At 36.4% G+C, this 17,422-nt stretch overlaps 2 protein-coding genes and 1 long non-coding RNA gene across 3 annotated transcripts; 2 read left to right on the top strand and 1 right to left on the bottom strand.

Moving 5' to 3' along the window:
* Positions 1-1,286: 1,286 nt before the first annotated feature.
* Positions 1,287-2,986, top strand: LOC113275466. Its single transcript, XM_026524971.1, has 2 exons — positions 1,287-1,379; positions 1,559-2,986. Exon 2 carries the CDS (start codon positions 1,667-1,669, stop codon positions 2,789-2,791), a length of 1,125 nt encoding a protein of 374 aa, XP_026380756.1. The 5' UTR covers positions 1,287-1,379; positions 1,559-1,666; the 3' UTR covers positions 2,792-2,986.
* Positions 2,987-3,012: 26 nt separating this feature from the next.
* On the bottom strand, positions 3,013-6,431 carry LOC113275467. Its single transcript, XM_026524972.1, has 2 exons — positions 6,145-6,431; positions 3,013-3,597 (listed from the first exon to the last, which is right to left on the bottom strand). The coding sequence occupies exons 1-2, from the start codon at positions 6,271-6,273 to the stop codon at positions 3,169-3,171; spliced, it is 558 nt and encodes a 185-aa protein (XP_026380757.1). The 5' UTR covers positions 6,274-6,431; the 3' UTR covers positions 3,013-3,168.
* Positions 6,432-13,426: 6,995 nt separating this feature from the next.
* Positions 13,427-15,703, top strand: LOC113275465. Its single transcript, XR_003323600.1, has 2 exons — positions 13,427-13,597; positions 15,050-15,703. It is a non-coding gene; the product is annotated as an uncharacterized LOC113275465 (long non-coding RNA).
* Positions 15,704-17,422: the final 1,719 nt, after the last annotated feature.

Here is a 17,422-nt window from a genome sequence, read left to right as displayed (position 1 = left end):
TGACATGATGTTAGCATGTTGGCATGGTTTTGGGAATCCAACTTGGTAAGGTAACCTTTTGACACAATTTTCACCCTTTTTAAAGTTGTGGCAGGTTTAGAGCAACCTGATTGGTCAATGAAAGCAGGGAGCCGGCTAAGCATGGGCGTGACCACCTTTTTGGTGCGCGTGGCAGGTTTAGTGCGACCTGATTGGTCGATGGGAAATTGGGCCGGCAAGTATGGGCCCAGTCACAACTTATGTGCGTGTGGCGAGTTTAAGGCGACCTGATTGGTCGAGTGAAATAGGGCCGGTTTAGGATGGGGCGTGGACAATGGCAAATGCGCCGGTTGGCCTAAGGCATGGCCACGTCTCTCTTTGTTGTTGCTCCTATCCTGCGGCTCCTTGTTTTCTGATTCTGGGCAAGATTTTGCATCTGCTAATCCATGGCGGATTAATTACCTAGTTTTCCTAGGCTTAATTCGACAAGCAAGATATGATATACTGCACAAGGCGCAAAACCCTAACTTTTGCAAATTAGTCAGGATAATTGATTGAATTCTATGTGTTGACACATAATTCTTTTAAGTTCGTTGCCAGAGAGCAGCATGCTTTCTAATTGAATACCTTATGAAAAGACTTTATCCTTGATATTTGGAAATTTGTGCGACTCTGCTGCGAGTGAACGCAGATTGTCATGCCATATCAACATTAAGGGTTCAGTCGGGGAACATAGCACAGAAAGCATTCAAAGAAACTTATATTAACTGAGTGTAGGCAAGGTGCCAAAATTTACAGAATACCTAGGATTGTTGCTACATGCGCCAGTCTTGATAAATTTCATGTAAGTATATTGAACGGCTCAATAAACGTGTCAGAGGAGAGGTTGACACTCATGGCTCTGTTTCCTCGCAAAGTGACGGCACATCAGATGCAAGGTTTTACAAATTTAGCCCTGAGCTAAAAACCACCATCAACAGACGATACATAGGTGCACCAAACAAAAATCATTTATGCTAGTGGGATACGATGAGGAACATTGTACATCTAAAGAAGTCGCACTAGTCAGCTCTCCAGTAATTCAAGAATTGGAGGAGGAAGGTGAGATTTGCCTCCGTGCTCTGTCAGGTAGTATGTCTCATAGCACTATAAGGATACACGGCATGACTAGGAATAAATATCCCATAGTGACGCGGTCAATTTACCAGGCCACCTGGCATGGCAAATAGATGGGTTAGCCACCCCATAGATGGGTTAGTCCATGTGTCATGGCTTACGAGGCTCAAAACCCCATGTGCTCTAAATTACTAGAGGAGTTCGCGTTCGAGTTAACCAGAGGAAGTACTCTAGCTGTCTCTCACTAATTCGATTTTCCTTCTCGGCGTCTCTCTCTTTCTCGGGTAAGAAACTTTTCCCTTTTGATTTCTGAAAGTAGGGCTTTACTTATCTAAATCATGATTTCATTCAATTTACGAAAACTAAAATAATATCCAAACATATATTCTTGTTGTTGAATTGCAGTTACTGTTAACAAATTTGAGTAGAATTTATTTAATCGATTATATAATTGTTTCTGCAGCTGAAATTCAACATCTTGGAGAACAATCCAATTTTACGTCATACATACAAACATGTATATATAACAACCTCACCCAAACATATCTAATCAAAACCCTAGAATCAAACAATGAATTCTCTCTCAGTTTCATCGAAACCTCTAATATTCTCTCTAATCAATCTCATCTTCATAATCTTCTATGTGAATCCAATCACAGCTCGCCATAGCATACCTTTCAGATCAAAAAATCTCTACCCAGAAAGTATAGTTTGGGATCAATCTGCACAACATTTCTTAATCAGTTCTTTAACCTATCCCAAAATCAGCTCCGTCTCAGATGCTGGTGTTGTCGAAACTTTCATTCACGATACTGATCTTCCTGCTAATTGTACAATTAACGGTATCACCATTGACAAGATTAATCGTCGTCTTCTCGCTGTTGTTCATGCCATCGATGAAGAACAACCCCATTTTGATGCCCTAGCTGCTTACGATCTTCGGTCTCGTCAACGTCTCTTCCTCTCTCCATTGACTGACGATGATGTCAACGCCGATAATCCAATCCGTCCAATTGCTAACGACGTTGCCGTTGATTTCAAGGGGAACGCTTATGTAACCAACTCAGCTGGTAATTTCATCTGGAAAGTCAATGACAAAGGAGAATCGTCGATTTTGTCCAGATCTAATACGTTTAAGAAGCACCACGTGGAAGCCGATAAGCTGTGGAGCTTCTGCGGGCTTAACGGGGTTGCTTACGTCAACAAAGGTTACTTGCTGGTGGTACAGTCGAATACCGGGAAGATGTTTAAAGTCGACGAGGATACCGGAAAAGCGAGGTTGGTGTTGTTGAATAAGAATTTAACGGCGGCAGATGGAATTGCTGTTAGAGATAACGGAGATGTGGTGGTGGTTTCACATCACACAGCTTGGTTATTGAAGAGTGATGATAGTTGGGGTGAAGGTGTTGTGTATGATGAAATTGCACTTGATGTTAAGAAATTTGCATCTGCAGTTGCTGTGCGAAACGATAATAAAAGGGTTTATGCGTTGTATGGGAATGTGAATGAGCCTTTGATGGAAGGGAGTAATGTGGAAAGGGAGGAATATGAGATTGAAGAAATGGAATGGGGAAAAGAGAGTCAAGAAGAGAAGATTTGGATTTATGTTTTGGTTGGTTTTGGATTTGCTTACTTCATGTTTTGGAGGTTTCAAATGCGTGATCTTGCCAAGAATATGAACAAGAAGACTGCCTAGAGTTATATCATAGAGTTTTGGAAGCATTGTAATTTTCTCTTTTGTGTTTAGGTTTTCATTTTAATGTTGGTTTTGGATGATTGTGTTTTGAACTTCTGATTTGGTAACTATCTGTACAAATTTTGCAAACAAGTTACCAGAGTTTATCATATCACAAACATTGCAGTACTGCGTCGGCTGTTGAATTTGCCAAAATGTAGCCTTAACAGAACTGTTTCAATTATCACAAACGGGAACTTCTTATTATTGGCATAGAATTCTGTTCAAACATAATAATACAAAACAATCAGTTTGAAAAAGAAGACTCTCAAAAGATTACATAGGTAGGCTTAACATAGCATGATACTGAATTTGGTAGTCTTAGTAGTACAGGCTCATCATTTTGGAACTGCTGTTGTTTCTACTACTATGAGTGTTGCTTGGCTGCTGCTTTGATGAACAAGTGGTGGTGGTGTTTCTTTCTTTGTTGCTTCGGGTGTTTTCTCCTTTGGTAAGGTTGTTGGTGGTTTTGATGCTGGTGAGTTGTGTTTATGCTCTGCAGATGGTGGTTTTGCTTTCTCCTTATCAGTTTTCTTGTCCTCAGACTTCGGCTTCGATAATCCAGCCTTTTCCATAAGCATCTTGCACGTTTCAAAGAACTTACGCTTGATGTCGGGATTGACAATATGAGCTTCGGCAGTGTCAGCTGAGAATAGGGTGATTCCACCCAGTCCCATAGCCCCGGCACTCAGCATTGCATCCCTGCGTGATACACTCTCCACTTTGTGGCTTTTTGGCTGTTGCTCTGTAATCCTTTCATTTCTTACCTACAACATGAACAAAAGAGAGTATTTGGTTCGTAACTGTTATTTTACAATAAGTAAACCTATCAAATAAAGTTTGATAAAGCATTACAAAATATAACGTTAAACGTAACGGAAGCCTCTTACGGCTGATTGTAATCAGATCATGTAAATGGAAGATTAATCGCATTAGAAAATTATCCCTCCTTTCTATTACACTAGATAAACTTTGAAGTACAAAACATAAAATTATGATATACCAAGACAAATTAGACGATTTTTCATACCAAATCTGACTTGGATCTAACTTCAAGCATGTTAACCAGAACTAGCTGGCCTCCTATGTTATAAGGTCTACAACCAGATACACACCTTTATGTTTGATTTGTTTGTGTAATGAGACGGCATATGTTGGGGATGCCCCTTTGACATAAATATGCAATAAAAAAATACCCGAGTTGTAAGGTCTATGGTAGTACATGTCCTAATTCATGATACCAACCGTATTGGACAAGATAGTAAATAAGAGCTTCCCAGCATGGCACAATTTGAAGATAACACAATAATAAGTATAGTCAATCATGATGAACATAATTCACCATGTCATTTTCTCTACACCAAAATTAGCAATAACAAAAGAAGTAACAAGTCATCATCTAGTCATTTTCCTACCAATTATTGGGACCTTCTCTGAATGCAACGAGATACAGGATGACTGAATTCCATGACACTAAAAATTTGAGGAGGTTGTGGTTCAAAAAGAAAAAGAAACCAAGAAGCAGTAGACACACCCACCAGAAAGTTGGGAAAGACAAAACATTGCATACCCTAAGTGCGCTCAAGTGCTGCCACAGATCATTGGGAAGCCATTGTAAGACTAACGGTAACCATTTATTCTCTATTGTGAGATACCGGAGTAGTATATTACCTGATTCTTTCTCATTGTAAAAATTACTTTTGAAATGGAAAGGAACACACCCTATAAGTACAGTCCATGGCGAGCCTGTTTCTAAAAATTGAAATTGAATGGTAAAGGGAGTTGAACCTAAGCTGTCAACATAAACTGCAAATTTAACTTTTCAGTTGGACTCTATTGACACATTGCTACTTGGACTATGATGTTCAGGAGAATATAAAAGGGCATGCAAAGAGAGGTGATGGTGAAGAAAGCTAAGTTAAGAAAGCTGGGTTCTAAGCTGATTCTTTATTGTAAGCGACCAGATAGGTACATTACCTGGTTCTTTCTTTCTCCTTATAAGAAATATTTTTCAAAAGGAAAGGATCACAGCCTATAAGTACAGTCCATGGGCGAGTCTGTTTCTAAAAATTCAAATCGAATGGTAATGGGATTTGAACCTACTGTGAACAACAACTGCGATCAACTAAATCTAATTTTCAGTTGGACAATGGTGACAGATTGCTACACGGACTATGTTCAACAGTTCAAGAGAATATAAAAAGACATGCAAGGTGATGGTAGAAAGCCAAGTCAAGAAAGGTGGGTTCTCACTGTTTTCTAAATAGTTTTTGACACGTTGAAAAATATATAATTTTCATAACAAAGGTTCCACTCAACGCGGTTATAATATCGCTACTTGCAACATAGAATCCCACAAAATCAACAAATATAATTTCTGTCTGTCATGTCATTATCAAATTAGCCAAAGCTATTATCTATGGTATTGGATATGGAAATAAAACAAAAACGTAGTTAGGAAAAAAAATCCCATGCTAATCAACAGCGTCAAAACAAAATTGGAGTAGTTGTCAATAAGCAGTACACATTGACAGGTAGTTGCAGAAAAACTCTAGAACTGTTCTTTTATCAGCAATACGATGTTTCCTTCAAAACAAGGAAAAGCGAAATATAACTGTTCTGTTGAAGTGAACATCTATGCTCTGATAAATGATGTCCAAGAGACCTTACCTAGCCACAAAACCGTAACACACAAGAAAGTGAAAACCATAAAATCTCATTACTGACGGCAATTTGAGATACAGCAGATTATCAGCCTACTCCAACTCATCCTATCAAGAACTTTAACGTTTAAGCTCCAAATAAGCAACCGCACTTAAGGAGAGTGTTGAGGAATTTATTTCTCACATACACTACAATGAGAGCCTAACTAATGTAGACCATAATGATCTTGCGCAAATTTCGCAGTTACCAATCGGTTTGAATTGGTTGCCAACAGTCTCCAGTCTAATTACCGGTCAATTTCTTACATAACTCTATGTATGACAGAGTAGAAATTCTCTTCCTATCAGCAGGTTGACAACATGGGCAGGTTCAAAACTGATTCTTCTATTGGAAATGATTCCCACATTTTCACTAAGTAAAAACTCAATGAAAATTCATAATCTTGCAGTGTAACTATGAGTAGTTTATGTGCAATCAAGATGGTATTGATATCACTTGAAGCCTATAAATTAGCTTATAGCAGAGTAAGAACATTAGTATTAGGTATTTAGGCATATTAAGGTGTAAACAAAGATAGCAAAGCAAAGAAGAAAACCAAGAAAAGGACAATGTAGGTAATTAAAATAAAATAATTATTTATTTTTGGGTACCTGAAAGTGATTATTTCTAACTAAAGTTAGACGTTTGCTTCTTGTTGTTGATGATCCTTTATTAGCTCCTGAAAATGCTGAAGAAGAAGATGGAGATGGACCAACTGTTTTCAAAGACAAAGAAGCCATTTTTTTTTACTTCAAAAAGATCGCTGTTGGTTTGATCTGATCTGATTAGAACAAATAGGAAAAGGTTCTACTCTCACTGGATCATTCAGGAAAAGAATGTTATGGAGAAATAACGAAATTTCTTCTTCTTCTTCACAGCGAACTGCGCTGAAAATGAAGTCAACTTTTGAATTTACTATTAGACCCACCAGTCACACGTGTATTTCGATTTTCACGTTTTCGATTAGGTGAGACCGAGAGTGGGAGTGTGGCACTGGCAGGTGGGGGTTTGAATGCCGTGACCTAATTATTCCAAACCCCAACGGTATTAGACAACGAACTCGTTTACCAAAAGCCCCAGTTGAATACCTGTATGAATCCGTGCGAGTTGATTCTGGTGAAACTATTTTGGATTGGAACAGCATAGAATATGTTCTTTGGCTAATTTCTATGGGATAGATATCTAGCAGTTAGATTGGTCATCCACGTCAGTTAGGGCAACCTCCTAAGTCCTATGATATTTCTAATCTAGCAGCGAAACGCTGAATAAAACAGCGTTGAACGCTGAACCAAACAACGTCACATGGTTTTATACTAATAATTAACATTTCTCTCTCCATCTTTTTCCTCTTCCTCTCCCTTTTTTTTCTCTCTCTCCACCTTTTTCCCTCTCAAATACGTTCCACTTTCTTTCTTTACCAAAAGCATTTATCTAGCGCTGAATGGTTCAGCGTTTACGTCACTTTTTCAGCGTTGAATGATTCAGCGTTTCAATCTCGCTGCTAGTTGAACTCCGAGCAGTTGTTAGGTGAGAGAAGTATCCAGAAGTAGTGTTAACTTTTTTCCCACACTTTTTTCTTGATTTGCAACACTTTTTGGCCAATCTAACAGTTCAATCTAGCCCATAGGGGTTAGCCTTAGCAAAACATCATTTAGAGATATTGTTCATTTTGCTCCCATTATGAAATGGACAAACATGAAAAACGGACGAGTAAATTAACAAGTTTGAGGTTCGAAAGTTGGTAGTATTCAGTTCTGAAAATTGTTTCGAAATCTAGAAGGTATCGGACAAATTCCAATCCTTTTTGTTGGATGTTGTTACACCAAGTATATGAAGGCGTACATTGAGTATAATGATTATTTAAACTGAATCATTGCTTCTAACTAGAAGTAAACGTTTATCAAGTATGTGAAGTAGATCATAGGTAGTTTGATTTCAACGGAAAGCATTTTGTTAATTAAAATTAGAATTGCATTATTGTAGAAATAAAAGTTACAATCTTCTAATATTGTTCATCATTGTGTTCTTTATTTTGACTCCATTCTCCAAGACTCATATATTTCCACTTTCCAACAAATTTGTGAATTAACACCATATTGTTGAAAAGTAGAATCGGGTGGTTGTAAACCAGATTGGTTGGTAAAAACGTAGTAGAGGTTGCTTGTGGTGTAGCGGGATGATAAGCTTCAATATGGCTCTAGGTCGGAGATGATGCAGAAAAGCATCCAGGATCTTGATGAATTGCATGTTGTTATAAAGTAAGAACGATTTGTAGTTCAGTTTATGGCACTTGTCTACCTCCCACATTCTCGTGCCATGATGAATTGCTTCTAGAAGTACTTCCAAAATTTTCACGGCCATCAAGATTTACAGATGGACTCAATCCAAACAGGGGGTTATCCACCTACCATTTCAGATCGTCACAGTTCGTAACTGGGTTAATGAATTGTCCTATTCAGAACCTTATGGTTTGCGAACTGGGTTCCCCAACCTTCCTGTATTTCAAACATCAGAAATCCATGGCTTGCGATGTGGTTCTCCAACCTATCCTGAGTCCAAATTACCGTAGTTCTGAAAAACTCCCTTTTGATGTTTGAAACCTTCCCATTTGCCATAGATATAAATATCATTGCTTGAGCAATTTTCAAATGATCCACAAAATTAATTCTTGAACAATAAATTTTGCTAAACTAATATTATCAGGGACCAATGAATATCCAATGCATGAATCATATTTCGAGATTTTTCAGAAGACAAGCTTGACTCAAAATTTCTTCTTCGCAATAAATCTATTGAATTCATACGACGTAGTCTCAAATATATAGAATGGTAAAGTTTGTGAGTAAAATGAATGGTTCGGTCTTCACATAACTTGTTGATGAAGTTATCCAAATATCTTCGTCGATCTTCAGTCTTCGAGGGAGATATCTGATACCCAAGTATCAACTTCAATACCTAGTCCGGGACTTGACTCAGTAGATTAGAAATCAATAAATAGTTTTGTTCAACTAACATTGACAACAAGCTTGAGATAACAACATTTGTGGGTTCGACCGAGCATTGCTCCGACAATCTCCTCCTTTGTCGATTTTAGCGACAAAACTATTTAATACATATGGATTCAAAATAAAATAAACTTTCATCTCAAAATCCACCATGCTTGATTTCATTGGTTCTTCAATATTGTCTTGAATTTTTCGTACTTCAAGTTCTTCCATGTTTCTGCATGTGTTTGTTCAGCACCTTTGTTGTTGAAGACCCGTAGCGATAACAACTTATGAGAATAGTCAATAAGAGCTTTATTAGAATGAAAAAATCACTCAACTCATTGGTTTTTATACAGAAACATAGTATTGATACCTTCCTAAAGGTTTAATTGTACCACAACTTTGAAGCAATACGACGGTGTTATGTTCTCCTCTTAGTCAATACTTACTTCTTTTGCACAATAGGTAAAACCTATAGATTATGAATCACTCCCCATTACATAATGCTCTGAAAAGCCATATGTTGTAGCTACTGTTAGAGCAACACTCTGTCGAACTCGCAAGCGTTGCTATCTCAAGTTAGTTTGTCAAGTTTAGTTGATCAAAACTATATACTTGATTTATAGTCTACTTATAGATATGTCTCGGATTAGGATAGAAGTGCGTAGTTGAGCTTTAGACTTCACGACATTCACCAATTGAAGAAGAAGATCTACTGAAGAGCTTGGAGGAACTTCATCAACAAAAGGTATATGGAGACTGAAACTTATCTATCACTCAGAATTATATTCTATTATATCTTCTAAAGAGACCAAATCGTATAGCTATATAGACTTTTACTTTATACACATTTGATATTTCGAGCTGAGTTTATCTCGCTTATCTATTTCTCGAAATATGTGTTGGAAGCTTTTAACTTTAGATAAGTTCATCGTATACTTGACGAGTTTAGTTGGAAAAAATTTATTTGTTGGAAACTAAATATTAAGTCAAAGATGATCATGTGAAAATTATCTGAACACCTTACATGATCTGTGTGAGACAGCCATTTGATGTTAACTTGGGAAGTTTTGTATTGATCGATTAATCACTTGAAAATTGCTTGAAGCTAGTGGTATGTGTAAGATTACCATTATTGTCTTCTAAGAATGTTTCAATGATTAAATGAGAGTTAAGAACGACTACCAGTACCTAGATATATCACAGTATGTATACTTTGTATGTGCACTGTGGAAGTCTAGTTCAGGTCCGGAACTATTTTTTGCGAACCTTGTTTGTGAATTGGTTTACCTCATGAAAATGTACGGAATTGTTGTTCGCATACCATGTTTGCGAACGGCTAGACAAAGGCCAAGTCCAGAACTGTTATTCGCGTACCCTGTTTGCGAACGGCTGGACAAAGCCAAAGTCTGGAACTGTTGTTTGCGTACTCAGTTCGCGAACACAACACAATGGTCAAGTTCTAAAATCAGTAAAGTGTAATAATTTTCATACTCATGAACTCAGGTTCGTTTGCGAACTAAAGTCCCTGGAACTTTAATGATTAAGGTATGTGAACTAGTTTTACAAACCGTGAAATTATGTTCAAGAATTGGTTCTTGTATAAGTATTTGTACAATTACAAACCAAACCGATTTTGTTTCAAATGGTTCATATACATATTTCTATGAGATGATGAACATTTGAACAACTCTCTTGAAACACATTTAGATTTAATTGATTATCTATCATGATTGATTGATCATTATGTTTGATTTAGAAGTGTTAGGTGAATGTTGTTAGAGCATTGCTCGGTCAAACTCGCATGCGTTGCTATCTCAAGCATGTTTGTCAATGTTAGTGATCAAAACTATAAGTCTTGATTTTTAGCCTACTTGTAGATGTCTCGGACTAGGACATAAATAATGTAGTTGAGCTTAAATCTCTCGATGTTCATCTCTTGAAGACGAAGAACTACTAAGGGGAGCTTGTGGAACTTCTTCGGCAAAAGGTATGTGGAGACTTGAACTTATCTATCACTTGGAAAGTCTATTTCTACTATCTCCTATATTGAGACATAAGTCGTGTTACGATATAGTTTTCTCTATACACATTTGAGATTTCGAGCTGAGTATATCTCGCTTACGTATTTCTCGAAATATGTGTTGGTAAGCTTTCGCTTCGACCAAGTTCATCTTATATCATGAGAAAATTTACGAGTAACATCTTACATGGTTTGTGTGATACAATCATTTGGTGTAAGACTTGGAAGGTTTCAATAATAATTATTTCAATATCTTGAAAATTGCTTTGATGCTAATAGTGTGTGAAAACGGCTATTGACATTATAGAAGAATGTTTCAATGATTGAAATAAAGAGTTGATGACATAACCATCTTTGGATACAAGCATATATAGTGGGTTCGCACATTATTGTATAAGTCCATAAACCGGAAGCTAAGAGTATGCATATGTGTGTATACAAAATTGATGAAGGAGACAGGTTAAGTATGCGTACCCGTACGCATAATGGCAAAAGTTTTCCAACCGAAAATTTATGCTAGGTTGGTTTTGACAAACTCTTAATTAGTCACCTTAAGTACGCGTACCCGTACGCATACTGGCGGGAGTTTTCAGACCGAAAATTTTTACTGAGTTTGGAAATCCGGTTGCTTAAGTATGCATACTTAAGCTGGTTACTTTATCAAATCGGTCAGCTCATGAACTTAAACATTTAAATCATAAGGAATGCAATCTTTGCAAACCGTGCTATAATGCTCATGATTGATTCAAGTGAATCAAACCGATTTGATTTCAATTGTGTTTTCTAAACAATTGAACAACTCTTAACTAGTTTCATTTGAGTCATTTAAACTAAATATGATTAAGATGAATAAGGTTGATATGAGAGTAATCATATGGCTAACCTCGGTTAACTATTTGTGAACCATCATGGTGTACACGTTTAGGTACGGTTACATAAACCTAAATGAGGGTACATTTCATTTTTTTGTAACAAGCTAAGTTCGATCTAACGGTTCAAAGATATTAGCTTGGTTGAATCAGTTTTTTCATCTAACGGTGAATGTTGAATGATTTGTTACCAAGGTAACTTGGATTGCAAACCCTGATTTGAAAACTATATAAAGGAGAACTCTATAAACTGGTAAACATAATCCCAACACCTCATGTGTGTTACTAGTTGCATAACTAGAGTCGATTCTCCTTTAACCTTAGGTTTCTTCTCGAGACCCTGTAGCTTAACGACTTGAAGACTTCATTGGGATTGTGAAGCCATACCCAACTATTCTCTTTGTAGTTGCGTGATCTGATCTTGATGTTTCTATCGTGTTGAGTACAATTGAAATAATTGGCTCGAGATTTTATATCTCCGATAGGCAAAATAGTAAAGTAATCACAAGCAAACTTCGTCTCATCGTTTGTGATTCCACAGTAACTTGTTTCGCTAGTCGATTAAGTTTATTGTGAGGTGATTGATAATACCAGGCTGTTCTTCGGGAATATAAGTCTGGTTTATCAATTGGTTCCCATTCACCTTGATTTATCAAAAGATGGAACAAAAACTCTTGGATATTTCTGCGGGAGACAGATTTATTCAATTCTATATACTTTTCTGTGTGAGACAGATTTGTCTATCAAGTCTTCGACTTTGGGTCGTAGCAACTCTTGGTTGTGAGTGAGAACAACTAAGGGAATCAAGTATGTAGTATCCTGCTGGGATCATAGACGTAAGGAGCGCAACTGTACCTTGAATCAGTGTGAGATTGATTAGGGTTCAACTACAGTCCAGTCCGAAGTTAATTGGTAATAGGCTAGTGTCTGTAGCGGCTTAATACAGTATGGTGTTCAATCTGGACTAGGTCCCGGGGTTTTTCTGCATTTGCGGTTTCCTTGTTAACAAAATTCCGGTGTCTGTGTTATTTCTTTTCCACATTATATTTTGTTATATAATTGAAATATCACAGGTTGTGCGTTAAGATCAATCAATTAGAATATCCAATCTTTGGTTTTTGATTTACATTATTGACACTTGAACATTGGTCTTTGGTACCGTTCAAGTAACTCCTCTTATATTCAATCGGGCTCGCAGATTTCTATTTGCTGATTGCGGATTGAATTAAGAGTTAGAGATATTAAACTCTTTGATATACTTTATTTTAGATTGAGTTTGACTGTCTAGTTGACTTTCTAGAAAGTGTATTGGAGTAAGTCCTCTCAGCTTTCCAAACGAATTGTTGGGTGTGTTTGTTAGACCCCCGCATTTTTAATTGGTATCAGAGCAGGAAAACACATTAAAGACCTTACAAGTATGTGATTGTAGTGATCTGATATGGACAATAGTGTTATCTCAATAAATGCACCACCAGATCCAGGGATTTCAGAATTCTCTTCCATGACTGATTTTATAAAATTTGTAGAAGAAATTCTATCTAAGTCTCCTCCAAGTTTAAAATCCCTTGAAATGTTCTCAGAGATTGAAAAGAAACTAAAAATCTTATCTCTTGATGTTGAGGTCTACTTCCAGAAAGAACAAGAATCTCTTAATAGGCTGAATCTAGTTATGATGAATAATGTTCATATCGAGGTTAATATTGATTTAATAATCAATCAGAGCCATCGTAGCGCCGCTAAAATTTATCGTGGGCCTTAAACCCTAACTCAACTCATTCGAGTACGAAGCTAGAGTTTTATAGTGTACGTGCGTGATCCAAATATCAGGTGTGTTTAGCGGCAGAGAATGCCATAAACCATGTTTGGATGTTCTTAGATATATGGTTGTCCCCTTGGTGAAATTATTGTGCCTAATTAATAGGTGTTGTAGAAAGCTCTAGAAAACAATTGAGCATGCTTGACACGTTTTGGATATGAGCAGCTAACTAGGGAGATTTTTGTCTCTTTATTATCTTTTCAAAACAAGTCTTCCTTCTTCTCTTACCTTGTTATTTCACCACTTCTCTTCCTCTCATTTTACTTATTTTCAAGATAAACGTCAAACAAAAGAAGGGTTATTGGTTTCTAAGTGCAAATTCTAGAACAACCCACACTCCAAATTTCGCTGAATTTGTGTTCTTCAAAGGTAGGGGGTCTTTTCTCCTCAAGTTTTATGAGTTTTATATGTTATCTTGTGTTCGATCCCTGCAATTACTTCATGGTTTCGATGCATGTTGTTCATGGGTATGAATTCGAAACATTAAAGAGCTTGATTTGATTTCCGTTACATAAGTCCTGATTTTTCAATGTGATTTTAAGAAGAAAAAAATGGTGTTCTTGTATTGGCCTATAACTTGTTTGATAAAATGCTTAAATGGTCTTTCTTTACTATTCTATGCAAGTCCATTTTTAATGGACAGTAACTTAATTTATTTCCATGGAAATCTCTGAATCTTTTTATGTTCACCAAATGGATATTTATGAGACTGATAATCTAACCAATTTTATTCATAATTTTGATTTAAACTATCCAAGCCCTTTGTTGCTTTTTTTTGCACTACAAGAAACTTGCTTTAAAATCCTATTTTTGTGTACTTATTCCCTGTGCATTGAATTGTAATTGACTTCAACGTCCATAAATGATTTTATGAAAAATAAAAACGATTTGTGGCAATACAAGTATTAGTTTTCATCTTAAATCAAGAACTATACTTTTGTTTTCTTAATCCAACCCAACTGTTTGTTAATTAATCAAATGAGTTTAATACTTAAAACTCCACTCATAGCCAGTACTCTTTAAAATCATTTTTCAGATTTAAATTGGTTTGTTGTCTTATCATTTAACCATTCTATTTAACTCCACTCATAGCCAATAGTTGAAACTCTTTGCAATCATTTTCCAGATTTAATTTGGCTTGCTGTCTTACCATGTTACTATTTGGCCTTTACAAAATCTCACTGAATTTCATAAACTTTCCCCAGCTCCGCAACTTAAACATTTCAATCTAATGATTTGCCTATGTTGCCTGCTTATTATCTACCATTTTTGTTTTCGGATTTTAAATCAAAATGCATGCATCATTATTATTGTCGTGTAACCCTGTTTTATGTCTTATATTTCTGTCTTAATCAACCACTATGTGTGTGCCTTTGGCAGAATTATATGGGATCATTCATTGTATACAGTACTTGGATCATTTTTGATTTCTAAATTTTGTACTCGTTGTAATCTATATTGTGAGAGTTTCCCTCTTGTGAACAAGCCTAATAGGAAACTGGACGACTCTACTTTAGGAATGTCAGGCCCGCAGGGGCCCCCACTTACGTGTGGCAACCCGGAAGACCGTTAGCTGTAACGGTGGCTGGTAACCAGAACTACCCTGACATCAGTGCTGGCCAAAATAATAGTAGAGTCACTTAACTCGATTTATAACTCTTTGGTTCTTTGTGAATTTATATTGCGAAATGCTTTCATTTTGTACATCATTTTTAGCTGCTGCTCTTGTCCCTTCTTTTACATTTCGCACAGGTACGACATTCTTTATAAACTCTACTGGGCATTCGCTCACCCCATTTTGTTTTGTTTTTTCCTCCACAGAGTACGAGAGGAGCTTGCAGCAGTAAGCCGGGCAAGGTTTATAGCAGGCTTATAGCGCTTCGAATGTTAGTACTTTGTATAAGCTTATGATAAGTATATCACGGGGAAATCTGGGGTAGTTTGCTTGCTTTGATCCCATGCCATCTTGTTACATTTTGCTGTTATATATATGCTGGGTTCTTGTACAGAACTTTATATGGTTTCAACTGAGAACTTGCTGGTTTCGTATTCAACGGGTCTGGTCTTGGGTGTTTGCAGCAGTGCTTTTGAATCCCTTTTGCTATCAGATATCTATGTATTGTAGGCGTACTCATAGGTGTCATTAAGTGCCTGTTTGGTTTTTAAAACTTTTGCAGTAACTGGAATGGTTTCTATCACTCCTTTCATTTATTTTCTTCTTGACAGCCTTATATACTTCAAATGTTTACACTTTAAACCCCTACTCACAGTCAGTATCATGAACTATTAGTTGTACTTGAAGCTTTATGTACTTATCCCTTGATGGAAATCCAATTTTGAAAATGTGTCAGTTTGTAAGAAAAGGGTCCATGGGATCTCATTTGAATTGTCTCATTTCATTTGATTTATGTATTTTTTTTATTTTTTTTGATTCTGTAATTGGGAATGAAGAAATGTGAATTTAATTCTTGTTAATATAACTGCTTCTTATATTTTATTGTATTTTCGGGTGACCCGACTGGGGTTTAGCCTTGCTAGATGGGTTGAATCCAACCCGTTCGGAGGAAAAATTCACCAGTCTGATACAGCCATGCTCCTCCTCTATGTAATCCAATCCAATCGGTTGTAACATACTGAACGAATTACAAGAGGAGTTTAAATCTCAGTCTTTAGACTGCATTCACCTCAAAGCATGAATAGATTTATTGCTCAATTCTCGATACTTCCCATCAAGATAGTAGTATTATCTTTTTTTATGAAAAAGATAGGACGTTTCTTTTTATCAAAAGAGTTTCTCTTCGCATTACTAAAAACTATCTGCAAAAATTGTTTTTTATAAGTTGGAAAACAAGAAATCAGAAACACAAATTTTTTTGGGTTCTCTTTAAGTTCTTTGATAGACTTATAAAAACAGTTTTTTGGGTGTTTCTCAACATTACAAGATGTAAGAGTTGCTGGAAAGAAACTCTCTCTTGATGCCATGGTGAGCAAGACATTGTTCACCTCAACACAACTTGATTGTGTTGGAAGTGCATCCTCACCAAGAAATGCCATGTTATGCATACGGTGAGGGAAGCATAAGAACTGTGGCACACATATTATGTTGGGTATGATTTTGAATGTTTGATAACATTGTAGAATTCGATCGGATTCTTCTAAAAAGGTATGTCTCTAAGCTTGAGCAAGTTTTATGACGATCTATGTACCTTGTGTATCGTTCATGTCTACCTAACTTGATTTGTGTTTAAGGTTCTTAAATGTTCCGGTTTGAAAATAATAGTTCAGGATGTTTGGACTACATGGTACACATACCAGGTATGCACGTTATTTAAAATCAAAATCCAGGGGTTTAAGTATGCATACCCGTTTGCATACTGCTCCAGGATATGAAAATTCGTTTGCAAACCCGTATGCATACTTGATGTACTTGATGTCGATATTCGATAAATTTGTTTTGGCTGTAACTTCTTCGTCCGAACTCGGAATGACCTCATTCTTTTTGCATCCTCTTCCTATTTGAATTCTCTTCAAAATGGAGATAATAAATCCTAAATTTGGATGAGTTGAGGTTGGTTTTTGTCCCGTATCTTGTTTTTGAGTGTTTTTCTCTGTTTCGTCGCACTTGTTCTACTTCTCTTGGACTCGGGCACTTTGATTCTTGGAGTAATACTCTTCTAAGATAATTTGTAGCTTTTACAAGAATGTTGTTGGTGAATCAAAAAGAAGGAAGTTCAAGAATGGGCAGTAGTACACAATGCTATCGGGTTCTTGAATGTTCACAATCATCTTATGTGAACTATTGTGCATGGTCGTTAATGACTTTGTATGTTCTTCTTTGTTAAGAAAATCTTTTTTATAAGCTTTTGGTAGCTATTCTTTGTGTAAATCCGTGCGAAAAAGATTGATTCTACCCTCTAAGGACAAATCATCTTGTATGTGCATTAAGAGTGTGTGTTGATGTCTAGGAAACTTCTTATGAGAATTTTATTCTTGTTTTTGTTAAGAAGGATAACTAGGATTTGGAATAGCCATTATTGTGAGTACACATAGCTATGTCCAACGATTTTCATCTTCATTTTTTTTAGATTTATTTATTTAAATTATAAATTATTTTTTGGAAGATGATTTTTGCAATTTTAAATCTTTATGATTTTTCATATTGCAAATTGTTATGGGATATGTTGTTTACGTCCG

The sequence above is a fragment of the Papaver somniferum genome, chromosome 4 (genome assembly GCF_003573695.1).
Source record: "Papaver somniferum cultivar HN1 chromosome 4, ASM357369v1, whole genome shotgun sequence".
Taxonomy (NCBI): Eukaryota; Viridiplantae; Streptophyta; class Magnoliopsida; order Ranunculales; family Papaveraceae; genus Papaver; species Papaver somniferum.
This window is presented reverse-complemented; position numbering and strand designations above follow the sequence as displayed.